We start from the raw sequence: 25,381 nt of genomic DNA, 5'->3' as shown, positions 1-25,381 counted from the left end.
TTCAGCAGTCTCTCTCCTCTGCTGGAGAGGCCAGAGATCCTATTTGAGGGCTCCACAATCTAACTTACCCTCATTGGAGGCTATCTTTAAAATACCTCTACAGACGGACTCTTGGCCATCTGTAGAGGCTGAAGTCATGTATAAAAGAACCACTGGTCTCTCCAGGAGGCAAGAGATGGGAGGCCTTTACGGAGGCATAAGCCTGTGGAGATTTCACAAGGGCTAAGTCAGAGAGGTTTGTGGATGCCACTGAGGTTCCCTTGATGCGAGGAATCGGACCCCCATTTTTCTTCCCCTTTCCTTCCGGGTTTACCACAATCCTCAATATGACAATCCACAACGTAGGGAAGATAACTCACTTTTCAAGAGAGTGAGTTATCCTCAAAAACAAGACGTAGTAGCGCCTCCAGGGGGAGAGAGAGAGAGAGAGAGAGAGAGAGAGAGAGAGAGAGAGGGGGGGAGGGAGGAAGTGAGAGAGAGAGAGATTATAATAAAAAAGAAGCGCTAAGCCACAAGGGCTATACAGAGAAAGAAAGAGAAAGGGGAGGGAGGGAGGGAGGGAGGGAGGGAGGGAGGGAGGGGGGGAGAGAGAGAGAGAGAGAGAGAGAGAGAGAGAGAGAGAGAGAGAGAGAGAGAGAGAGAGAGAGAGAGAGAGAGAGAGAGAGAGAGAGAGAGAGAGCTAGCTTGCGGTCTCTACATCATCGCCGACCTCAGGAAGGCTCTCCCATGACATACGATCTCCACCTTTTTTTAATTAAACTTCACTCGTTCTTAAAACTTGTTATTAGTGTCGCTTCTTCCTGAAATTACGCGTCTTCGTCGAATATTTTTTTTTCCGTGAAAATTTTTGATAACTCTGACAAGCTGCTAAACTATAATAATCTTGATTTATGTAGAGATAATTTGTCATACATATTCATGATAGTTTTTTTTATTAATATACACGCGAGCTCATTGAAATTTGTAAACAGAGAGTTGTTCTGGCGCAGCTTAAAGCTCTCCAGTATTTACGAGGGCAAACAATTCCCTCATTTTCTTTGTGTATATATGAGCACTTTTTTAAAGCTGTAGAAAGCTGTAGAAAGGACTCAAATAACAGGGAACGACATTATTGTAGATTCTCTCTGTTTTTCTGTCTGTTCGTCTTTCTGTCTGTCCATCTGTCTTTCTGTCTGTCCGTCGTTCTGTCTGTGTGTGTCCGTCTGTCTGTCCGTCCGTCTGCCTCTCTCTCTCTGTCTCTGTCTTCCTGCACTTTTAAAATATACTTGTTGGAAAGTCCTTTGATTCTTTTTTCAAGTTGTGACTGAGATACAGTGTCATCCACTTGTAAGTCTTATGTAGGACAAATAAGCAAGGAACTACACGTTTAAATTAAACAACACAAAGAATAAGAACCAATTAACTAGCGAGCGCTTTTTTTTTTTTTTTAACGCGTGAGATTTTGGTCATTCAGATACATGGCAATAACAACAACAGCCGGATGAAGACGACCTACTATGGGTTCCCCCATAGAAATACTGAAATATTTCTACTATAAATCCTATTCTCCTACATACAACAGCGTGCGTTGGTACACCAACGCTTTGAGGAACTACCGTGAGCTTCCCACTGCCAGACGCAAGCCACCAGCGCAAGGACAGGTGGAGGCTCGATCCTCCTTCCGCACAGAAATCAACGTACTGTTATGCGTGTGGTAACTTCTTTCTCATTTGGAGGACGGGCAAGAGTGTAAGACATAATTTAATAGCTCTTACTTTAAGTGTTTAAGTACGTCGCTCTTACTATCAATCATTTAAGGAATTCTGACATTTTTACTCTTTTGTAATACTGCGAGATTCTCTCTCTTTCCCGATGTCCACATGGTCGATGACTTAACATGGTCGATGACTTAACATGGTCGATGACTTAACATGGTCGATGACTTAACATGGTCGATGACTTAACATGGTCGATGACTTAACATGGTCGATGACTCAACATGGTCGATGACTCAACATGGTCGATGACTTAACATGGTCGATGACTTAACATGGTCGATGACTTAACATGGTCGATGTCTTAACATGGTCGATGACTTAACATGGTCGATGACTTAACATGGTCGATGACTTAACATGGTCGATGACTTAACATGGTCGATGACTTAACATGGTCGATGACTTAACATGGTCGATGACTTAACATGGTCGATGACTTAACATGGTCGATGACTTAACATGGTCGATGTCTTAACATGGTCGATGACTTAACATGGTCGATGGCTTAACATGGTCGATGTCTACACATGGTCGATGTCTTAACATGGTCGATGACTTAACATGGTCGATGACTTAACATGGTCGATGACTTAACATGGTCGATGACTTATCATGGTCGATGACTTATCATGGTTTATGACTTAACATGGTCTATGACTTAACATGGTCGATGACTTCACATGGTCGATGACTTAACATGGTCGATGACTTCACATGGTCGATGACTTAACATGGTCGATGACTTCACACGGTCGAGACGTCACGAGGTCGATGGCGTCAAATGTGAAGCGAGTAGCGATTCCTATCCAATCCTGCACGAGAGTGACACAGAAGGCGACAGTGCCTCGGGGCTGCCAGCACCATCTAAGAAAACCGTGGGGGGCTTCACCATTAAAAAAAAAAATTACCTATACTATTTCAGAAAATTGTATCCCCATGGAATCCTACCCATATAAATTTTCACTATGGCAGCCTCTGATTATCCTTCATTGACTATTACTTTGGCTTCGATTTATTAAAGAGTTTAAAATCCACCTCTCCGCTTCTCCAGTTTTTTTTTTTTTTTTTTTTTTTTGCAAACATTTCGGGTGCTATTATACCAGGATCACATTTCGCGAAGGTTTTGGCAAAGTCTGTGTATACTACAAATGCATTTTCTTTGTCTTTCAATGCATCGAAGACTATGTTAAAATGGTTCACAAATTGCGAAAAGAGCAATCTAAACACACATTGCGCTGGGTTGTACATTGTTGTGAATCCGTGTTAGTAGTGCTGTTTTTTTAAAAGCTTCAAGAGTTTGATAATGTAGGGCGTCAGTTTTTGGTCTATAGTTTTTGCAGTTGCTTTGCTGTCACCTTTGTGGAGCTGGGTTATATTCGTGGGTTTTAATGAGTGGAATGGCTCCCGCGTCCAATCCCCATCACAATAGGTTATTTAAGGAATGTAATTGTGTCTTTTTTACTTTTCCAAAGTCGAATGGGGTTAGGATTAATGTCAAGAATTTTGGTGATGTTGACAGAGACCTAAGCTTCAATCGTGATAAAATAATTTGGACTATCAATCTCTGCAGTGATTAATGTCCACAAACAAGTCATATTGTGACTGTAGCATTTCACTAATTTATTTGTTGTTATATCAGTGTAATATTCTTCTCCTTTAAGCAAGGGTCTAATACGAGATAGGATTTTTTTTTTTTGCCCTACCTTTTGCATGAGAAAAGGTATTTTGAGTTTCTTTCAGTTTCATTAATGCCTTTATGTTCTCTCTGTCTTTCATGGATTCTGCATTATGCCGTCAGTTTGCCTTCAGTCTGTCACTTTTGGTCACTTCAGACAAACTGAGACATTTTCGTTTTCACCTGATGAAGAGCTGGTGTTGGTGACATAGTCAGCAGGTTGGATAATATTATGTCAGGTAATAGGAATAAGCCCATTATCTGTCTTAGTGTTGGTGGAAATGACATCGGGAATGGCAGGAGACAGGAGCTGCTGGATAAGTATAGGTCAGCCATAGATGTAGTCAGGTCTAAGGGAGGGATCCCAATCATATGTAGCATCTTGCCTAGAAGGGGAGTGGGCAATGAATGGATGTCTAAGGCAATTGGTATAAATCGCTGGCTAGACAGGTACTGCAAGGAACTTGCAATCCCATTCATTGATAACTGGGACAGATTCTATGGCAAGCATGATACGTATGCAAGGGATGGGGTTCATCTCTTTGGGGCTGGAGTGGTTGCATTAGCCAATTCGATTGAGGTCATTGATGACTTGTCTAGGACTTTAACCTGATAGATTATAGAGGTATGGGTGTCTTTGGGACACAATCAGGCTGCAGTATTAGGGTTGAAAACGGCAGATACAACCAGGATACCTCAGGGATATGTTTAAAAGACAATATTCAAGATAAAGTTGCTAGTAAAGACAAATCAATTGATCAACAAACTAAGAGATAGTAGAAGGCAACGAGTGACTAGCTCCCTTAAGATTTACTATACAAATAGTAGGAGTCTAAGAAATAAGATAGATGGGCTAAGATTACTTGCAAGCGCAGGTAACATAGATATTATTGCTATAACAGAGACCTGGTTCAACTTGAAAGATAGAGAAATGCCCTCTGAATGCAACATACAGGGTTATAAACTATTCCACACTGATAGGGTCAACAGGAAGGGTGGTGGAGTGACGATATAAGACAGAGATAATTTAAATAATTGTGTTAGAAAAGATATAAGATTAGAAACATCAGACACAGAATCTGTTTGGCTACAGTTTCTCGAGGGTCGTGAAAAGTTAATTCTGGGTGTGATTTATAGGCCCCCAAACCTTGATAGAGAGTGCAGTAAGCTGCTATGGGACGAAATTCACAAGGCATCTAGATATGAAAATATTGTGTTAATGGGAGATTTTAACTTTAGACAAACTGATTGGAACAATTTGACAAGAAATCTTGAGTCTAGTGACTTTCTTGATACAGTTCAGGATTGCTTTTTAAAACAGTTTGTGACAGAACCAACTAGAGGAAACAATCTACTTGACTTGGTTCTTGCCAACAAAGAATCACTAGTTAATAATCTTGAGGTTAATGATGAGCTTGGGGAAAGGGATCACAAATCACTTAGTTTCAATATATCATGGAGTTACCCGACTAACTGCAATCAAATCTCTGTCCCAGACTTTTGCTTGGACTGAAAAATTACCTGGGTGGGCTAAATTGGGATGTTCTGACTATGGGTCAGGTAGGTGATCTTGGTTGCCAATATGACGTTTTTCAGAGCATAGTTCTAGCTGCCCAGACAACTTTTGTTCCGAGTAGGGAAATTAGATCTAACAAAAATGATTCCAAATGGATCGACAATAAATTAAAACATCTCACTGGTCAAAAGAGAGGCATATATAGGTGTATCAAAAGAGGGGAGGGGCAGTTAAGAAATCAATATATTAAATTAAAGAGAGAAATAAAAAAAAGAATAAGAAAAGCAAAAAGGGATTATGAGGCTAAGGTCGCAAGGGATTCGAAGACTAACCCAAAAGGGTTCTTTCAGGTATACAGAAGTAAGATTAGGGACAAGATAGGCCCACTTAAGAGTACCTCAGGTCACATCACTGACAGTGAAAAGGATATGTGTGAAATTCTAAATACCTACTTCCTCTCAGTTTTCACCCAGGAAAATACTAGCGATATTCCTGAAATAATAGATGTAGAACAGGACGATAATAAACTATGCACGATTGCGGTAACTAGTGACATGGTCCTCAGACAAATAGAGAAATTAAAAGCTAACAAATCCCCAAGTTCTGATGAACTGCTTGCAAGGGTGTTAAAGGAATGTAAAGAGGAACTTTGCATACCTTTGGCTAATCTTCTCAATGTATCACTACAAACTGGCATAGTGCCTGATAAGTGGAAAATGGCAAATGTAATACCTATTTACAAGGCAGGTGACAGGTCCTTAGCTTCGAATTATAGACCAATAAGTCTTACCTCCATAGTGGGAATATTTATAGAATCAATAATTGCCGAAGCAATTCGTAGCCATCTCGAAAGGCGTAAATTGATTAATGAATCTCAGCAAGGTCTTACGAATTTACTAACTTTCTTCACTAAGGTATTTGAGGAGGTAGATCATGGTATTGAATATGATATTGTGTATATAGACTTCAGTAAGGCTTTCGATAAAGTTCCACATCAGAGGCTATCGAAGAAACTTAAGGCACACGGAATAGGAGGAGAAATTTTTTCCTGGGTTGAGGTATGGTTGACGATTAGGCAGCAGAGAGTTTGCATAAATGGGGAGAAATCGGAATGGGGGCACGTAACAAGCGGTGTTCCACAGGGGTCAGTGTTGGGCCCCTTGTTGTTCACAATCTACATAAACGACAGAGACGAGGGAATAAGTAGCGGAATAAGCAAATTTGCTGATGACACTAAAATAGGCCGTCCAATTCATTCTAATGAGGACATTAGAGCACTCCAGGATGATTTGAATAGACTGATGCAGTGGTCGGAGAAGTGGCAGATGCAGTTTAATATAGACAAATGCAAAGTTCTAAATGTTGGACAGAAAAATAACCATGCCACATATAAACTAAATAATGTAGATCTTAATACTACTGACTGCGAAAAGGATTTAGAAGTTCTGGTTAGTAGTAATCCAAAACCAAGACAACAGTGCATTAGTGTTCTCAATAAAGCTAACAGAATCCTTGGCTTCATAGCAAGAAGTATAAATAATAGGAGTCCTCAGGTTGTTCTTCAACTCTATATATCTTTGGTTAGGCCTCATTTAGATTATGCTGCGCAGTTTTGGTCACCGTATTACAGAATGGATATAAATACACTAGAACACGTACAAAGGAGGATGACAAAGTTGATCCCATGTATCAGAAATCGTCCCTATGAGGATAGACTAAGGGCCCTGAATCTGCACTCTCTAGAAAGGCGTAGAATTAGGGGGGGATATGAATGAGGTGTATAAATGGAAAACAGGAATTAATAAGGGGATGTAAATAGCGTGCTAAAAATATCTGACAAAGACAGGACTCGCAACAATGGCTTTAAATTGGAAAAATTCAGATTCAGGAAGGATATAGGAAAGCACAGGTTTGGTAACAGAGTTGTGGATGAGTGGAACAAACTCCCGAGTACTGTCATAGATGGTAAGACGTTGTGTAGTTTTAAAAATAGGTTGGTAAATACATGATTGGGTGTGGGTGAGTGTGAGTCGGACCTGACTAGCTTGTGCTGCTAGGTCGGATGCACCGCTCCTCCCTTAAGTGACGTGTATGACTTCACTAAGTCAAGGCGGCACGAGAATTGGACCTGCCTCGCATAGGCCAGTAGGGCTGTTCTTATGAACGAGCCTTTCTCTCTCTCTCTCTAACTTTCATCTTCTCTGAAGAACACTTCTAGTGTTATTGATCTCATCCTCTCGAGACATAGGTTGAAATCCACGTTACTCATGCTATCCTCCCAGCATATTTAAGTCAGGTCATGATTAATTTGATCCCCGATAATGTAGTTATTGTTGGAATTTAATTTGTTGAATACACCCTCGTTAGTGTTTGTGTTGGGCTGGCCAGGTCTAGTGTGTATGCAGGTCTGAACTTCAATTAGGTTGTGGTATGAGTTAGCTGTGTTTGACACTGTTATGGTCCGTTCCACTACTTGGTTGGGTGAGGCCAATATAATGTGTGAGAGAGGGAGAGAGAGAGAGAGAGAGAGAGAGAGAGAGAGAGAGAGAGAGAGAGAGAGAGAGAGAGAGAGAGAGAGAGAGAGAGAGAGAGAGAGAGAGAGAGAGATACCTGGGAGTTCTGATGAGTTAGCACTTAACAGTAGAGTTCACCCTCTGCATCCTGGCTAAAGATAGGTGCCACCCTGGCCCGGGAGGGTTACAATCACCAACTTATGATACCATGAACTAATAGTCACGAGGTCTCTACGCTGCCTGACGGGGGACCGTATGAAGACAACCGACGAAGGTGGGGTACGAGAACAGGGAAAGAAGACAGGAAAAGTTGGTAGGGAAGCACTTCAAGATGGGCGAGTAGAGAAATTAGCGGGTGATAGATATAGGGAGAGAACTCCAAGGTTTCTTAACATGTGAGATTGGTGGGTTAACACAAAAGGTTACATAAGAACATAAGAATGTAGGAACACTGCAGAAGGCCTACTGGCCCACACGAGGCAGGTCCTTATCAAAACGACATCTACCTAAAGCTACTCAAGAAATAACTCCCGTACCCCTTAACACCAATCAAACCCAGCCCCTCCCACTCATAAGAACATAACTTTTTCCAAGTACAAATATCCCTTATTTGCCCTTCTTGTCAGCATTTTGCCATCGAGCGAGTGGTGGTGTTCACCTAGCTGGTCACTCCAGTGTCAGTGCATAAACACACATTTCAAACCATGCCACGTTTATGTTTTTTTTTTTTTTTGCAATCGCGTCATTACGATTTCGTGAGTCACACATTTCAAAACCAGTAAACTACTCATGTGAAATTAATGGTGAACCATATGATCAAAGTCTACATATACGTCATTACGAAGTAGCGACGACGGTTCTTAGAGCTTTAGTTTAACATTATTATGTACCCCACACCCATCATGTGGGGACTGGACCACATAGACTTCGGGAGACTCGACACGGAACATAGAAACCTTCCGATACTGCAACAATCCTCACTGATCCAACAGGTCAATACTGTCTTCGTGAGATTCTAGTGTCTCTGTTTGGGCCCTACTATGTGTGCTGGTTCTTAATTTCTCTTGTTGGGCTCTGCTGTTTTTGTTGGTTTCAGCTACCTGTGTTGGGCTCTACTGCCTTTGCTGGGTCCTATTCTCCTGGCAAGGCGCTCCTGTTCTTGCCGAGTCCTGCTGTCTGTGTTCTGTCAGGCCTCCACGTAACTAACTTCAGGGGCCAGACTAGAGGTATGTACCAAAACATATGCGTAGTGTGCATATTCAGAGGTTACATTAATTCTTGCTTTAATGAGTTAAAGTATCCTTTATGTTACTGTACATAAAAATTACATTCTCAGCTACTCACGTGCAGATGCGTAAAAACACCGACAAGAATTGCTCACTATAAAGCTTGATAAAACTACCCTCGAGCGAAACGTCGTCCCAGTTAAAGCTCGTTCAATATACCATTTTCATATCCAGGCCTTAAACCTAACTAATTAATGTTGTGAAGCCATTCAGCGCAATCGTTCGTACAAGAGTGCAAGTCTAGGGGCAGGCGCGGCTTACAGGTCAGTACAATCCGCATGTCAGCAAACAGACCAAGTTAACATTCTTAACAGAGCAGGCCAGCATGTTAGTATATAGGGCAGGCCATTATGTTAGTATAGGGCAGGCCAGCATGTTAGTGTACAGGGTAGGCCAGCATGTTAGTATATAGGGCAGTCCAGCATGTTAGTATATAGGGCAGGTCAGAATGTCAGTATATAGGGCAGGTCAGTATGTTAGTATACAGGGCACGCCATCATGTTAGTATACAGGGTAGGCCAGCATGTTAGTATACAGGGTAGGCCAGCATGTTAGTATAGAGGGCAGTCCAGCATGTTAGTATGTAGGGAAGGCCAGTATGTTAGTATATAGGGCAGGCCAGCATGTTAGTATAGAAGGCAATCCAGCACGTTAGCATAGAGGGCAGGCTAGCATGTTAATATAGAGGGCAGGCTAGCATGTTAGTGTACAGAGCAGTCCAACATGTTAATAAACAGAGCAGACCAGCATGTTAGTATACAGTGTGGGGGAGACCTACGTGTGGGCGGCACCAGGTGTAGCAGACGGAAACTGGCACCTGTGTGTTCTGGAAAAACAATGATAAGAATGTACATCCCTGAATGACCCCAGATGTAAGTGAAAAATTAAATAATAATAATAATAATAATAATAATAATAATAATAATAATGTACTTGCTACGACTACTACTGATAAAATAATAAAATTAAAAATAAATTAATAATACTACCTCTACTGATACTACTACTACTAATACTAATAATAATAATAATAATAATAATAATAATATAATAATAATAGTAAACAATATAGTAATTGTAAACATATAAATATTTATTTACTGTTACTACTGCTAGCAACAGTACTTCTACAACTAGTAGAACTGCTTCAATTACTACTGTTACTAATAATAATAATAATGATTATAATAATAACTAAATTAATACATGAAATTATTGTTAATGATACATTTGATAAAGTAACCTTTCACTCAAAAGAGGCTTTGTCAAGTTAATAAATAATTTACATAGACACAATGAGCTTATATACGGGAGGGTGATAGAAGGGTGGTGGTGGTGGTGTTTTTATTGTGGTGATAGTGATTGTTGGTAGCGGCAGTGGTGGTGGTGATAGTAGTAGTAGTAGTAACACTAATAGTACATAACAGTAATAGAAACAGTAGTGCTAGAGGTAATAGCAGCAGCAAAGGTGTCTCAAGTGATACTCTGGGATGTTTGAAGCAAGATTCATGCTAAAAATCTTTTGAATAATAACGGTGCTTCTGTTCTGTGTAACAGTGTTGGCAACCAATATGTAGTTGATAAGTAAGACTGTACAACACTAGGAATCTTTATTGCCCCTATTTTTCCAAGGTCTTTATTGCCCCTATTGTTCCAAGTTTGCACATGTGCCTTTTTTATCAATCAACATGTAAGTTGGCTCCATGTATCTGCCCCGTGTCTGGCTCTGTGTTAACCACTCTGGCAATCTTTCATTTCATAAGGTAGTTAGTGTTCGGATGCATTGTATAGGTTACCGCAGCTTCTGACATGTGTTTGTTCAGGCGTGTTTCGAGGATGGTAGAAGTTTCTCCACCGTATACCTTTTCGCATCCCCCGCAAGGAATGCCGTAAACCCCGGCGTGGAATATTTTTGTGTGCGAGATTTGGTGAGATGCTTGACGGAGACGCTAGTGGCGATGGCGACTTGGGTGTGTCCTCAGGTGAATGCTGTAGAGTCGTAGACACATTTTGAGCAACTTGCCGATTAAGGAGGAGAATGAATGTGCGGCATTTAGTGTCACTGCATGGAAAGAAACAATTTGGAAGACATGAAGGAGGAAAAAAGGAACCCAGAAAATGTTTGGTGTATGAAGGTACACTCTTCATCTAAGAACTCGAGCTGGTGATACAGAAAAACTTATTAATATATGCCTCGTTTGCTCTTGGTGTCTGTACTGGAGAAAAAGTGAATGAGATCGTGTTTATCAGTAGGCTTTCTGCAGACGCTGAGTGTGGGTGAATTAATGACTGTGTAAGAGGACGTCGAGAAACGGGAGTTTGCCACTGGTTTACTCTTCTGAAGCTAATTAAACTTGAAGGCTTAAGTGCGTTGCCTTCTTTATAGCTCGTGAAGAACGAAGAATCTACTGCTAATGTGGTACTGTTAGGGATAATGATGTTGAAACATTCAGCTTCTAAGTGTTCCACGTAAAGATTCGCTAGTACGGAGCTGATGAGTGATCCCGTGATCATACTCTATATTTGCTAGAGTGTTTGTTAATGAAAGTGAAGTAGTTAAAAATGATGCAAAGTTCAAAAAGTCGTTTGGAGAACTAATAAAGTGAGGGTCCTGGACGACTCAGTGGTAAAGTTGACGACCTGCATCTTTGGAAGAAAGAAGTGACTTCCAGACTAGCTGGAGAAATGCCTGTGTGATTATCCCAGAACCAGACACAAGGAGGCGACAGTGAATGGAAGGCGCCCTCATATCTGTCTCCATCACTGTTACACACAATGAAAAATGACCGTATTATCTCATATTATAGCAGGAATTCTACTGTGCATCACAACAACACTGCCATCACCTGAGACTCCTTTGTTACAACAACAACAATTACTACCCACCTGCTCCCCTATATAATATACTTGTATTCATGTAATTTATATACTAGCTTGACTAAGTATCTGGTGGGAGAAACACTGCCTTAAGAAATGTCTCACTAGGATGCATGTGTTTTTACAGAAATACTTTTAATAATAATAATAATAATAATAATAATAATAATAATAATAAATTAACTAGAGATGGTATAATCACATCAGGGCAAGTGATGAAGATATTCCAGGGTTTTAGCAGTATATCTCAGAGTAAAAGATTATATAATTTTAAAAATAACAAAAGAGTTCCCCTGCGACATACCTGTGACCGGTTTCAAGTGTTATTTACCTTTGTAGCCCTGTCTCAAGCCAGTCTCTCCTGGCCCCACCCTCCTCTCTCTCTCTCTCTCTCTCTCTCTCTCTCTCTCTCTCTCTCTCTCTCTCTCTCTCTCTCTCTCTCTCTCTCTCTCTCTCTCTCTCCCTCTCTCTCTCTCCCTCTCTCTCCCTCCCTCTCTCTCTCTCCCTCTCTCTCTCTCCCTCTCTCTCTCTCCCTCTCTCTCCCTCCCTCTTTCTCTCTCTCTCCCTCTTTCTCTCTCCCTCCCTCCCTCTCTCTCTCTCTCTCTCTCTCTCTCTCTCTCTCTCTCTCTCTCTCTCTCTCTCTCTCTCTCTCTCTCTCTCTCTCTTCCCCTAAGCGATAAGTCGTAGAGGTGGAATGACGTGGTTGGCATCAGATGCTACACAGAGTTGGTGGTGAAGATCCCTGACTTTTTTTCTTTGTAGATTCGCCGGTACAGTCGCCCGGCCCGGGCCTTTCCCAAGAGGTGGCCCGGCCTTGGCTCCCTGTTGTGAGAGTGTTTCAGACCAATATCTGCCATGGGAGGAGGTACAAGTACCTCATCTTCTGGGACTAGCTGTCCCCAGGCCTAGCCCAATTCCTCGCCCCCACGGGACTCGGAGGGAGAAGCTAGGCACCTTGGGCTGCCACAAACCCCGACCACACTGGGCTCGAAGGGTTTTGCAGCTGCATAGCAGCAGACGATGTCAGGAGGTGCGAAGGCAGCAAGCACTACAGGATCCTTTTGGAGTCACACCCCAGCATTGGGCATTAAGCACGAGAGCTGGGGGAAGCTCAAGAATGCCTCTTGCTGTGTGTTGCTGTTGCTACCACTTTACTTGTCCGCTGCACTCTGAGACCCCTAGCGGTCCAGCTACAAGCTAGGTCAGCTGAAGAAGTTATCTGTACATCCCCTGCCAACTTCTGACATCCCTTCTTCCTCTCCCTCTTCTTTACCCCCTCTCTCTTTCTCTTCACCTCTCCCTCTATTCATCCCTATCCTTCCCTAGAAGAAAGCATAAATAAGAAAAACCTGCTACCTTCACTCAGTCCTTTCCTTTCCTCCCTCCCTCCCTCTCCCCTATCTTCTTCCCTCCCCTCCTATCCTTAGGATGCAGCCTACCTCATTAGTGAGAGCATTCAACTCTAAATCGCAAGGACACGGGTTCGACTCCCTGGCATGGAAAAACAATTGGACAATTTCTCCCTACAACCCCTTTCTGTTCACCTAGAAGTAAAAACAGGTGTAAAAGTTTTATTCAGCTGTCGTGGGTCGCATCCAGTGGGGGGAAGGGGTAAAACTGTGTTTAGAAAACTCCTGTACCTGCTGGAAGTAGGTACCAGCGTACCCACTGATGTTAATTATAAAAAGAATCTTTCTTCCCTTCCATCCTACTTCCCTTCCATCATTCTTCCCTCCCTCCCTCCTTCCTTCCCTCCTCCACGCTCCTGTCAGCGTTAATGACCATAATATATGTTTCAAAACAACACATTCATTACCCTAGGCGTAGCTGGGTGTCATGCAAGCCACAGGAGGGACGGGGTCTTCATCCCACGTTCCTGTACCGGCATGACACACGTTGGGTACGCCGGGAAAGTGTAAGGAACGGACAGAAACGTAGGTTTTTTCCTAGAGAATCACATACGTTCTGGGTTCTTGGGAGAAGCAAAACGTGCCTTACATCACGTTCCAGCATCAGCGTAATAAACGTTCAGTGCTCTGGAGAAACGTAAGGAACGGCCCAAAACACATGTTTCTACTCAAGCACGTACGTTCAGGCTCGACGGAGAGGTAAGGAACGTGCTTTATTGCGCTTTTCTACACGAGAATGACATCTGTTTATTTCTGGAGGAAGAGATACTGGAGTTGGTGGTAGTGGTGGAGTATGAGGCAGTGATGCTGGTGTTGATGTTATGGTGGAAGATGAGGCAGTGATGCTGGTGTTGGTGGTAGTGGTGGAAGATGAAGCAGTGATGCTGGTGTTGGTGGTAGTGGTGGAAGATGAGGCAGTGATGCTGGTGTTGGTGGTAGTGGTGGAAGATGAGGCAGTGATGCTGGTGTTGGTGGTAGTGAGTGGTGGAGGATGAGGCAGTGATGCTGGTGTTGGTGGTAGTGGTGGAAGATGAGGCAGTGATGCTGGTGTTGGTGGTAGTGGTGGAAGATGAGGCAGTGATGCTGGTGTTGGTGGTAGTGGTGGAAGATGAGGCAGTGATGCTGGTGTTGGTGGTAGTGGTGGAGGATGAGGCAGTGATGCTGGTGTTGGTGGTAGTGGTGGAAGATGAGGCAGTGATGCTGGTGTTGGTGGAGGATGAGGCAGTGATGCTGGTGTTGATGTTATGGTGGAGGATGAGGCAGTGATACTGGTGTTGGTGTTATGATGATAGTGTTGGAGAAAGAAGTTTTGTTTATATGATGGTGTAGGGAAACAGATGGTGGCATGATGGTAGTGTTGGAAGAGGTGCTAGTAGGATGGTGGTAGTGACTGAGGAAGAGGTGAAGGTGATACTGTAGTGTTTGAGGAAGGGGTGATAGTGTTATGGTGGTAGTATTAGAGAAGAGGCACTAATGTTTAAGGCAGTAACAGGTGGTACTGATGCAATTAACAAACTGCGACCTGGTCGGGGATCGAACCCATGTTACTTTAGTTCGCTTCGTGGGAAGCAAGTCAAGACTCACGACGCTCTAACCACGTCGTGAACTTTGACTTGATTCCCACGAGGCGTACTGAAGCAACACGGGTTCGATCCCCGGCCAAACCGCAGTCTGTCAGTTATATATATCCCTCCCTCTTTTCTCTCTTGCTCTCTCTCCTTGATCTCTCTCTCTCTCTCTTTATTCGAACTTAAACAGCAAATTCATGAAAGCTCTACAACTCCAAACCTAATATAAAAGAAACAAATGACTTCTGAGGTCCAATCTACACGTCGATTATCGACTCTCTGTAAAGAGAAAAAAAACCTTCTTTGCATTTTTATGACCGAGCACTTAATCAGACTCCGGTGGTCTGAGTTCCTAAACTTTGTGTTTACAAAGTGTAATTCGCCAGTGACGTCATGCTGGGGGCGTTGCCAACGTCATTAAAGTTAAGTGGGGGGTTTGTGTTTAGACAAATGGTCCAATTACCGCCTCGTTTGGCCCCCCTCCTCCTCCTACCGCGGCCGATAATATATGCCTCCTCGGGAATCGGCAGCCTAATTTGTCTTGTATCGACCGCTGTCGCCGATAAACAGCGGAAACGATAAACTGATTGATTCACGGGGCGACAGCTAGTTGCGTGAGTGACGTCACCGGCCGGGACTCTGTCCTCCCTCTCACATGTTCAGCTAGGGAGAAATGATCGGCTGGGAGAACGAACAGCTGGGGAAATGATCAGCTAGAGAAATGGTCAGTTGGGGAATGATCAACTGTAGAGAATTATCAGCTGGGGGTATGATGATCTGGAGGAATGATGATCTGTGGGAATGATGATCTGTGGGAATGATGATCTGTGGGAATGATGATCTGTGGGAATGATGATCTGTGCGAATGATGATCTGTGGGAATGATGAGCCGGGAAAATGAATGACTATTTATACAACGAAATCAAATATTATAAAATAAATTCTTCAATAGCATTCTCTTAAGTACTTATTTATAAGAGAATACACTTGTATGATACACAAAGTGTACAATACAAGGCGAGATGTAAACATCAGAGCATTAACTTGATTGCTTGTTTTAGTGCTTCTGGTGTGACCTTGCTGACCCCTCACGCAGCCGATGTGTTGTTTTATTTAAAGCCGCTCAACAAACCAAAAAGAATGTGTGTGTGTGTGTGTGTGTGTGTGTGTGTGTGTGTGTGTGTGTGTGTGTGTGTGTGTGTGTGTGTGTATGTGTATGTGTATGTGTGTGTATGTGTGTGTGTGTGTGTGTGTGTGTGTGTGTGTGTGTGTGTGTGAGAGAGAGAAGTTTTGCCACAATAAAACATGGCAGTTTATCGTGTACACCGTCGCGGTAAAAGTCAATCAATAGTTTTCATTTTCTCTCTCACTGGTCATTGAGTTTTGGAAGCAGTTTACATACAAACTTCAATTGTTCCGCCGTGGAAGACTGGACGAAGTAAAGACTGTAACAGAGTACAGGACAAACTTAAATCTCACATTCAAGGATCACGACAGTGTTAACATTGCTACTGCAACCAAAAATGATAAGTTCGGCCAGTTTAAAACTTTTCAGAACAAGAGATGCTTCGCCATTGATGATATTCTTTCAGTCACTTGTTCTCCCCAGACTGGACTACTGCTGTATACTGACGACCACCTTCAAGTCAGTAGAGAGAGCTAAGCTGGAAAACATACAGAAAACTTTCACACTTAATCAAGCATATGAACTTTTGGGAACGCCTGAAGTTCCTTCAGCTGTATTCCTTGTAACGTAGGCGAGGAAGGTACACAATAATTTACACGTGAACAATCCTTGAGGGACTGATTCCAAACCAGAACACCGAAATGCCTCTGTATGACAAGATATTATTCAGACTGTGCAAAATACCTCCGATAAAGACCAGGGGCGAAACGAATACACTAAAACAGAACTTGAGTGTCAGAGATCCCCGACTCCTCAATGCTCTTCTTCCATGCACAATTGTCAAAAAACCTCTAGCGGTCTTCAAGAGGGAACTGGACAAGTTCCTAAAATCAGTGCCTGATCAACTGGTCTGTGGTTCGTTCGTTGGACTGCGTGCGGCCAGTAGTAACAGCTTGGTTGATCAGGCTTTGATCTCCAGGAGTCCTGGCCTGGGACCGGGTCGCGGGCGCGTTGACTCCAGAAGCGATGCTCATATATCTTATCAGACTACAGTGTGTAGTGAGGGAACAGCTATAAGCACTGGTACAGTTGGGTACAGGGACCTATGACCCGCAATCACACACATCTGACTCAAAATCGAATTTGAATTCAAGTTAAAACTAATGAAGACAGGTCTCGAAGTCTCTAGGCGACTGAAAAGAGGCGTCACCTAGATGATGATGATGTGGCGGAGTTAACGCAATACACAGCCTCAAGAGCAGGTATAATGAACACCCAAAAAGAAAGAAGTAAAACAGATCAAAATAGTTAAGGAGAAAGGGACAGGAGCTGAGCCTCAACCCTCTACCCCCGCTAAAACCTCGAGAGTAGGAGTGACAGTTCTACCCGACTCGATTTTCAATTCCACACAACCTCAAGAAGCACACGCACACACACACACGCACACACACACACACACACACACACACACACACACACACACACACACACACACACACACACCAAAAAAAAAAATCTTTGATGTGTTTCTAACTTGCCAACTTCGGTTAACAAAAAATATTCCGTTAATTAACCTAAGTTATTCATCGAGAGTTTTGAAGAAAATCTTGACGGAGTTGCCCACAAAACTGAAGGAGGTTCTTACTGCCTTACTAGTGAAGAAGTCACTGCCTCAGGAGGAGCAGGAAGACGCAGTGGAGGCCCCGTGGACCCAGCGTGGATCCAGCGGTTGCTTCCAGGGGGGAAGCAACCGCTGGGTCGACAGGGCAGTGACAGCTGGGTCCACGGGGCAGTGACAGCTGGGTCCATGGGGCAGTGACAGCTGGGTCCACGGGGCAGTGACAGCTAGACCTACGGGGCAGTGACAACTGGACCTATGGGGCAGTGACAGCCGGGTCCACGGGGCAGAAACAGCTAGACCTACGGGGCAGTGACAGCTTGGTCCACGGGGGCAGTGACTGGTGGGTCCACGGGATGTCATGTGGGTTCGATAACGTGGATGGGGTAAAAATACTCACGTAGGCTGGTAGTACGTATAATATATAACGGGAAGTATGGGAAGCGCCAACAGCCGACCTGCCTCTCTCTGCTCCCTATCTTAGACTGACCCACCAGTGCCTACAGGGTGAGCGGTGTTTGGAATCATGCTATGGTCAGCAGCAGTCACTACTGGTAACTGGGTACTGGTAACTGGTTACTAGGAACTGGTACTACTACTGAGAGGGACAGTGACAGCTGGGTCCACGGGGCAGTGACAGCTGGGTCCATGGGGCAGTGACTGGTGGGTCCACGGGGCAATGACAGCTGGGTCCACGGAGTAGTGACAGCTGGGTCCACGGGGAAGTGACAGCTGGGTCCACGGGACAGTGACAGCTGGGTCCACGGGGAAGTGACAGCTGGGTCCACGGGACAGTGACAGCTGGGTCCACGGGACAGTGACAGCTGGGTCCACGGGACAGTGACAGCTGGGTCCACGGGGTAGTGACAGCTGGGTACACGGGGAAGTGACAGCTGGGTCCACGGGGAAGTGACAGCTGGGTCCACGGGGCAGTGGCATCTGGGTCCACGGGGCAGTGACAGCTGGGTCCACGGGACACTGACAACTGGGTCCACGGGGAAGCGACAGCTGGGTCCACGGGACAGTGACAGCTGGGTCCACGGGACAGTGACAGCTGGGTCCACGGGACAGTGACAGCTGGGTCCACGGGGTAGTGACAGCTGGGTCCACGAGGAAGTGACAGCTGGGTCCACGGGGAAGTGACAGCTGGGTCCACGGGGAAGTGACAGCTGGGTCCACGGGGCAGTGGCAGCTGGGTCCACGGGGCAGTGACAGCTGGGTCCACGGGGAAGTGACAGCTGGGTCCACGGGACACTGACAACTGGGTCCATGGGGAAGCGACAGCTGGGTCCACGGGACACTGACAGCTGGGTCCACGGGACAGTGACAGCTGGATCCACGGGACACTGACAGCTGGGTCCACGGGACACTGACAGCTGGGTCCACGGGACACTGACAGCTGGGTCCACGAGACACTGACAGCTGGGTCCACGGGACACTGACAGCTGGGTCCACGGGACACTGACAGCTGGGTCCACGAGACACTGACAGCTGGGTCCACGGGACACTGACAGCTGGGTCCACGGGACACTGACAGCTGGGTCCACGGGACACTGACAGCTGGGTCCACAGATCCTTCCATTCCTAATCATAATTACTCATTCATTATATCTTCTCCATTCTCCTTTAAATGTGTGTGTGTGTGTGTGTGTGTGTGTGTGTGTGTGTGTGTGTGTGTGTGTGTGTGTGTGTGTGTGTGTGTGTGTGTGTGTGTGTATGTGTGTATGTGTGTATGTGTGTGTGTGTGTGAGTGTGTGAGTGTGTGTGTACGTGTCGTGCTGAATAGGTAAAACTTGCGAGTCTGGCTTAAATAGCGTTGCAATTTAAGCCGAATAAGGCAAGCGAAAATTTGAGTAAGCAATAATTTCGCAAAAATCATTCTGAACCTAACTAAAAAAATATATTTTATTATGTTTCTTTATTATTAAATTATTGTAAACTTATCTAAAATATATTTAGCTGGATTAGGCTAAATTTAATTGCGCTTCTTATAATAAGGTTACGCAAGTTTACTAAGGTTCTTTTTGGCAAAGAATTAATTTTTACATTAACATAAATAAAAAAAAAATATGTCTTAAAACATTTAAAAAATTTTTTATAGAAAGGACTTGATTTTAATTGAGTTCTTGCTAACTGACCAATTTTACCTATTCGGCACGACATTATATATATATATATATATATATATATATATATATATATATATATATATATATATATATATATATATATATATATATATATATATATATATATATGCAATAAGATCACAGTAAACAGATGATTTCAGAATATGCAAAACAACCACTCTGAAAGAATAGAGAAATTCCAAGCGCTTTCGTGACTACTCACATTATCAACTTGATAATGTGAGTAGTCACGAAAGCGCTTGGAATTTCTCTATTCTTTCAGAGTGGTTGTTTTGCATATATATATATATATATATATATATATATATATATATATATATATATATATATATATATATATATATATATATATATATATATATATATATATATATAGAGCCTATTCTACAATATGTTCTCAATAAATCCTCTTTTCTATCCTATTAATCCCTTCTTCTTTTCCACGGATCCCTTCTGTGTCTCAGTAATCCCTACTCTGAGCTGCAGTGGACCAGGAGTCTTATTCTCTGAGGAAATCTCCCTCTTCTTCATTTGTTCATCAATCACACTGTCTTTGTAAAGCCAGTGTCACTTTCTAACATACTGTTTTAAGCAAAATTCTCGATATACCTCACAGAGATTCAGGTTAGTTTATGTTGCTTAAGCAGGTTTGGATAAGACTGGGAGAGGTTAAGTTTAGTTAGATAAGACTGTTGTCTAGAAGCTAAATCTTCCCACTTGTAACACTCATAAATAAAACAACGCATAAAGGCAATAAAAATTTATGAAACGCTCAGGACACAGTGAGAATTGTCTTTACTCTCTAGCAGCTACGCCCGAGGTAACGTCAAAAAACGTGCAGCGGCGTCTCCAGCAACTTCAAAGGGCTACGACAAGAAGTTTCCTTTCAGTATCAGGGTTTTACCTCTCATTCACTGCATCAGTTTAAGTTTACACACACATACACATACACACACACACACACACACACACACACACACACACACACACACACACACACACACACACACACACACACACACACACACACACAAGGAAAAAGATCTTGGGGTGAGTATAACACCAGGCACATCTCCTGAAGCGCACATCAACCAAATAACTGCTGCAGCATATGGGCGCCTGGCAAACCTCAGAACAGCATTCCGACATCTTAATAAGGAATCGTTCAGGACCCTGTACACCGTGTACGTTAGGCCCATATTGGAGTATGCGGCACCAGTTTGGAACCCACACCTAGCCAAGCACGTAAAGAAACTAGAGAAAGTGCAAAGGTTTGCAACAAGACTAGTCCCAGAGCTAAGAGGTATGTCCTACGAGGAGAGGTTAAGGGAAATCAACTTGACGACACTGGAGGACAGGAGAGATAGGGGGAACATGATAACGACATACAAAATACTGAGAGGAATTGACAAGGTGGACAAAGACAGGATGTTCCAGAGATTGGACACAGTAACAAGGGGGGACAGTTGGAAGTTGAAGACACAGATGAATCACAGGGATGTTAGGAAGTATTTCTTCAGCCACAGAGTAGTCAGTAAGTGGAATAGTTTGGGAAGTGATGTAGTGGAGGCAGGATCCACACATAGCTTTAAGCAGAGGTATGATAAAGCTCATGGTTCAGGGAGAGTGACCTAGTAGCGATCAGTGAAGAGGCGGGGCCAGGAGCTCGGACTCGACCCCTGTAACCTCAATTAGGTGAGTACACAGAGTATAGGCTAGGAGGTCAAAGGCTGCAAACCTCACTCAAGGAGAAAGACCTAGGAGAGAGTATAATACCGAGTACATCGCCAGAAGCACACATTAACCAGATAATTGCTGCGGCACATGGGCGCTTGGCAAACCTGAGAATAGCGTTCCGGTACCTCAGTAAGGAATCGTTCAAGACTTTATACACTGTGTACGTCAGGCCCATACTGGAGTACGCAGCACCAGTTTGGAACCCACACCTGGTCAAACACGTCAAGAAATTAGAGAAAATGAAAAGGTTTGTAACAAGGTTAGTTCTAGAGCTAAGGGGAATGTCCTATGAAGAAAGGTTAAGGGAAATCTGTCTGACAACACTGGAGAACAGGAGGGTCAGGGGAGACATGATAACGACATACAAAATACTGCGTGGAATAGACAAGGTGAACAGAGACAGGATGTTCCAGAGATGGGACACAGAAACAAGGGGTCGCAATTGGAAGCTGAAGACTCAGATGAGTCAAAGGGATGTTAGAAAGTATTTCTTCAGTCCTAGAGTAGTTAGGAATGGAATAGTCTGGCAAGCGATGTAGTGGAGGAAGGAACTATACATAGTTTTAAGACGAGGTATGATAAAGCTCATGGAGCAGAGGGAGAGAGGACCTAGTAGGGGTAGGTGAAGAGGCGGGGCCAGGAGCTGAGTCTCGACCCCTGCAACCACAATTAGGTGAGTACAATTACGTGAGTACACACACACACACACACACACACACACACACACACACACACACACACAAACACACACACAAACACGCACACAAACACGCACACAAACACACACACACACGCATACACACAAGCAGACACACACAGACACACACACACACAAGCATACACACAAGCAGACACACACAGACACACACACACACACACACACACACACACACACACACACACAAACACGCATACACACAAGCAGACACACACACACACACACACACACACACACACACACTCACACACACACACAGACACACACACACACACACACACACACACACACACACACACACACACGCATACACACAAGCAGACACACACAAACACACACACACACACGCATACACACAAGCAGACACACACACACACACACACACACGCATACACACACAGACACACATACACAAACACACACACACACACACACACACAGACACACATACACAAACACACACACACACACACATGAACTACTGTCACCCTGAGATTACGATTCTCTGAGCATAATCTCGCTCCTTTGTGTCAGAGTCTTTCCGTGATAACTTAATCTCGTGTGTGTGTGTGTGTGTGTGTGTGTGTGTGTGTGTGTGTGTGTGTGTGTGTGTGTGTGTGTGTGTGTGTGTGTGTGTGTGTGTGTCTGAATGTGTGTGTGTACTCACCTAATTGTGGTTGCAGGGGTTGGGACTCAGCTCCTGGCCCCGCCTCTTCATTGATCGCTACTAGGTCCTCTCTCTCTCTGCTTCCTGAGCTTTGTCATACCTCGTCTTAAAGCTATGTATGGTTCCTGCCTCCACTACATCACTTGCTAGGCTATTCCATTTCCTGACGACTCTGTGATTCAAGAAGTACTTCCTAACATCCCTGTGACTCGTCTGAGTCTTCAGCTTCCAATTGTGACCCCTTGTTTCTGTGTCCCATCTCTGGAACATCCTGTCTCTGTCCACCTTGTCTATTCCACGCATTATTTTGTGTGTTGTTATCATGTCTCCCCTGACCCCCCTGTCTTCCAGTGTCGTCAGTCCGATTTCCCTCGACCTTTCTTCGTAGGATATTCCCTTGAGCTCCGGAACTAGCCTTGTAGCAAACCTTTGTACTTTCTCTAATTTCTTGACGTGCTTGACCAGGTGTGGATTCCAAACTGGTGCTTCATACTCCAGTATGGGCCTGACGTACACAGTGTACAGTGTCTTGATCGATTCCTTACTAAGGTATCGGAACGCTATTCTCAGGTTTGCCAGGCGCCCATACGCTGCAGCAGTTATCTGGTTGATGTGTGCTTCCTGAGATGTGCTCTGTGTTATGGTCACCCCCAAGATCTTTCTCCTCGAGTGAGGTTTGCAGCCTTTGTCTACCTAGCCTATACTCTGTCTGCGGTGCCCTTCCCCAATCTTCACGACTTTGCATTTGGCAGGGTTGAAATCGAGAAGCCAGTGGCTGGACCACGTGTCCAGCCTATCCAGGTCTCTTTGAAGTCCTGCCTGATCCTCATCCGATTTAATCCTTCTCATTAACTTCACATCATCTGCGAACAGGGGCACTTCAGAGTCTATCCCTTCCACCGTGTCATTCACATATATCAAAAATAGCACTGGTCCTAGGACTGACCCCTGTGGGACACCGCTCGTCACAGGAGCCCACTGTGATACCTCATCACGTACCATGACCTGACCCGTTGTTGTCTCCCTGTCAGGTATTCTCTGACCCATTGCAGTGCCCTTCCTGTTATACATGCCTGATCCTCCAGCTTCTGCACTAATCTCGTTTGAGGAGCTGTGTCGAAGGCCTTTCTGAAGTCCAGGAAAATGCAATGAACCTACCCCTCTCTTTGTTACTTCTGTTACCCTGTCATAAAACTCGAGAGGGTTTGTGACACAGGATTTGCCTTCCATGAATCTGTGCTGGTTGTTGTTTATAATCTTGTTTCGTTCCAGGTGTTCCACCACTCTCCTCCTGATAATCTTCTCCATGACTTTGCATACTATACACGTCAGAGACACTGGTCTGTAGTTTAGTGCCTCGTTTCTGTCTCCTTTCTTAAAAATGGGGACCACATTTGCCGTATTCCATACCTCAAGTAGTTGCCCAGTTTCAAGGGATGTATTGAAGATTGTGGTTAGTGGCACACACAGCGTCTCTGCTCCCTGTCTAAGGACCCACAGGGAGATGTCCGGACCCCTTGCCTTTGAGTTATCGAGGTCACTTCGCAGCTTCTGCACCTCCTCCTCCATTGTATGTCATCCAGCACCTGTTGGTATGTTCCCTGTTGGTGTTCCCCTCTGTGCTGTCTTGTCGGAGCCATTCCTGTCTCTACTGTAAATACTTCCTTAAATTTCATGTTGAGCTCCTCGCATACCTCGTGATTGTTACTTGTGTGTTCCCCAACTTCTTTCCTCAGCCTGATCGCCTGGTCTTTGACTGTTGTCTTCCTCCTGATGTGGCTGTATAGCAGTTTCGGGTCAGACTTGACTTTCGATGCTTTGTTAAATTTATACTGTTGCTGGACCTCCCTCCTTACCTGTGCATACTCGTTCCTGGCTCTTCAACTAATCTCCTTATTTTCCTGTGTTCTTCGCCTTCTGTACTTTTTCCACTCTCTACTGCACTTAATTTTTGCCTCCTTACACCGTCGGGTAAACCAGAGGCTCGTTCTGGCCTTCCCATTATTTCTGTTGCCCTTGGGAACAAACCTTTCCTCTGCCTCCTTACATTTTGTTGTTATGTATTCCATCATTTCATTTACCGACTTTCCTACCAGTTCTCTGTCTCACTGAACCTCTTGCAGGAAGTTCCTCAAACCTATGCAGTCCCCCCGTTTATAGTCTGGCTTTTGTAACTCTACTATATATTCAAAGCACAGAACCACGTGGTCACTAGCTCCTAGGGGCCTCTCATATGTGATGTCCTCAATGTCTGAACTGCTCAGGGTGAACACAAGGTCCAGTCTTGTTGGTTCATCCTCCCCTCTCTCTCTGGTAGTATCCTTAACATGTTGATGCATGAGCTTCTCCAGTACCACATCCATCATCTTGGCTCTCCATGTTTTGGGACCCCCATGTGGTTCCAGGTTTTCCCAATCGATCTCCCTGTGATTGAAATCCCCCATAACCAGCAACTTTGCTCTGCTCGATTGAGCTCTTCTTGCCACTGCAGCCAGTGTGTCCACCATTACTCTGTTACTCTCTTCATATTCCTCTCTTGGCTTCCTGCAGTTCTGTGGTGGATTATACATCACTGCAATGACTACCTTGTGCTCCCCAGACTGAAGTGTACTTACTATGTATTCTCTTTCTCCAATCTCATCCATGCCTCCCATTTCCTCAAATTTCCATCGGTGTTTTACGAGCAGTGCAACCCCTTCTCCCCCTCTGCTCCTTCTGTCTTTCCTCAGGATCTGATATCCTGGTGGGAAGATTGCATTTTTTA

The 25,381-nt window shown here is 44.1% G+C and overlaps 1 protein-coding gene across 3 annotated transcripts in view; it reads right to left on the bottom strand.

Moving 5' to 3' along the window:
- Nucleotides 1-25,381, bottom strand: part of Ten-a (tenascin accessory) — a 1,550,399-nt gene that overhangs the window by 927,044 nt on the left and 597,974 nt on the right. For 2 of the 3 annotated variants that reach the window (XM_070084924.1, XM_070084925.1), the window contains exon 3: nucleotides 9,526-9,573. The exons of the other annotated variant lie outside the window; for it this stretch is intronic. In XM_070084924.1, coding sequence (XP_069941025.1) covers nucleotides 9,526-9,573 — 48 coding nt within the window. The remainder of the gene's footprint in view (nucleotides 1-9,525; nucleotides 9,574-25,381) is intronic. 3 annotated transcript variants of the gene reach the window in all.

This window comes from Cherax quadricarinatus, chromosome 14 (genome assembly GCF_038502225.1).
Source record: "Cherax quadricarinatus isolate ZL_2023a chromosome 14, ASM3850222v1, whole genome shotgun sequence".
Lineage (NCBI taxonomy): Eukaryota > Metazoa > Arthropoda > Malacostraca > Decapoda > Parastacidae > Cherax > Cherax quadricarinatus.
The sequence above is the reverse complement of the archived record's forward strand: the minus strand, read 5'-3'. Positions and strand labels throughout refer to the sequence as shown.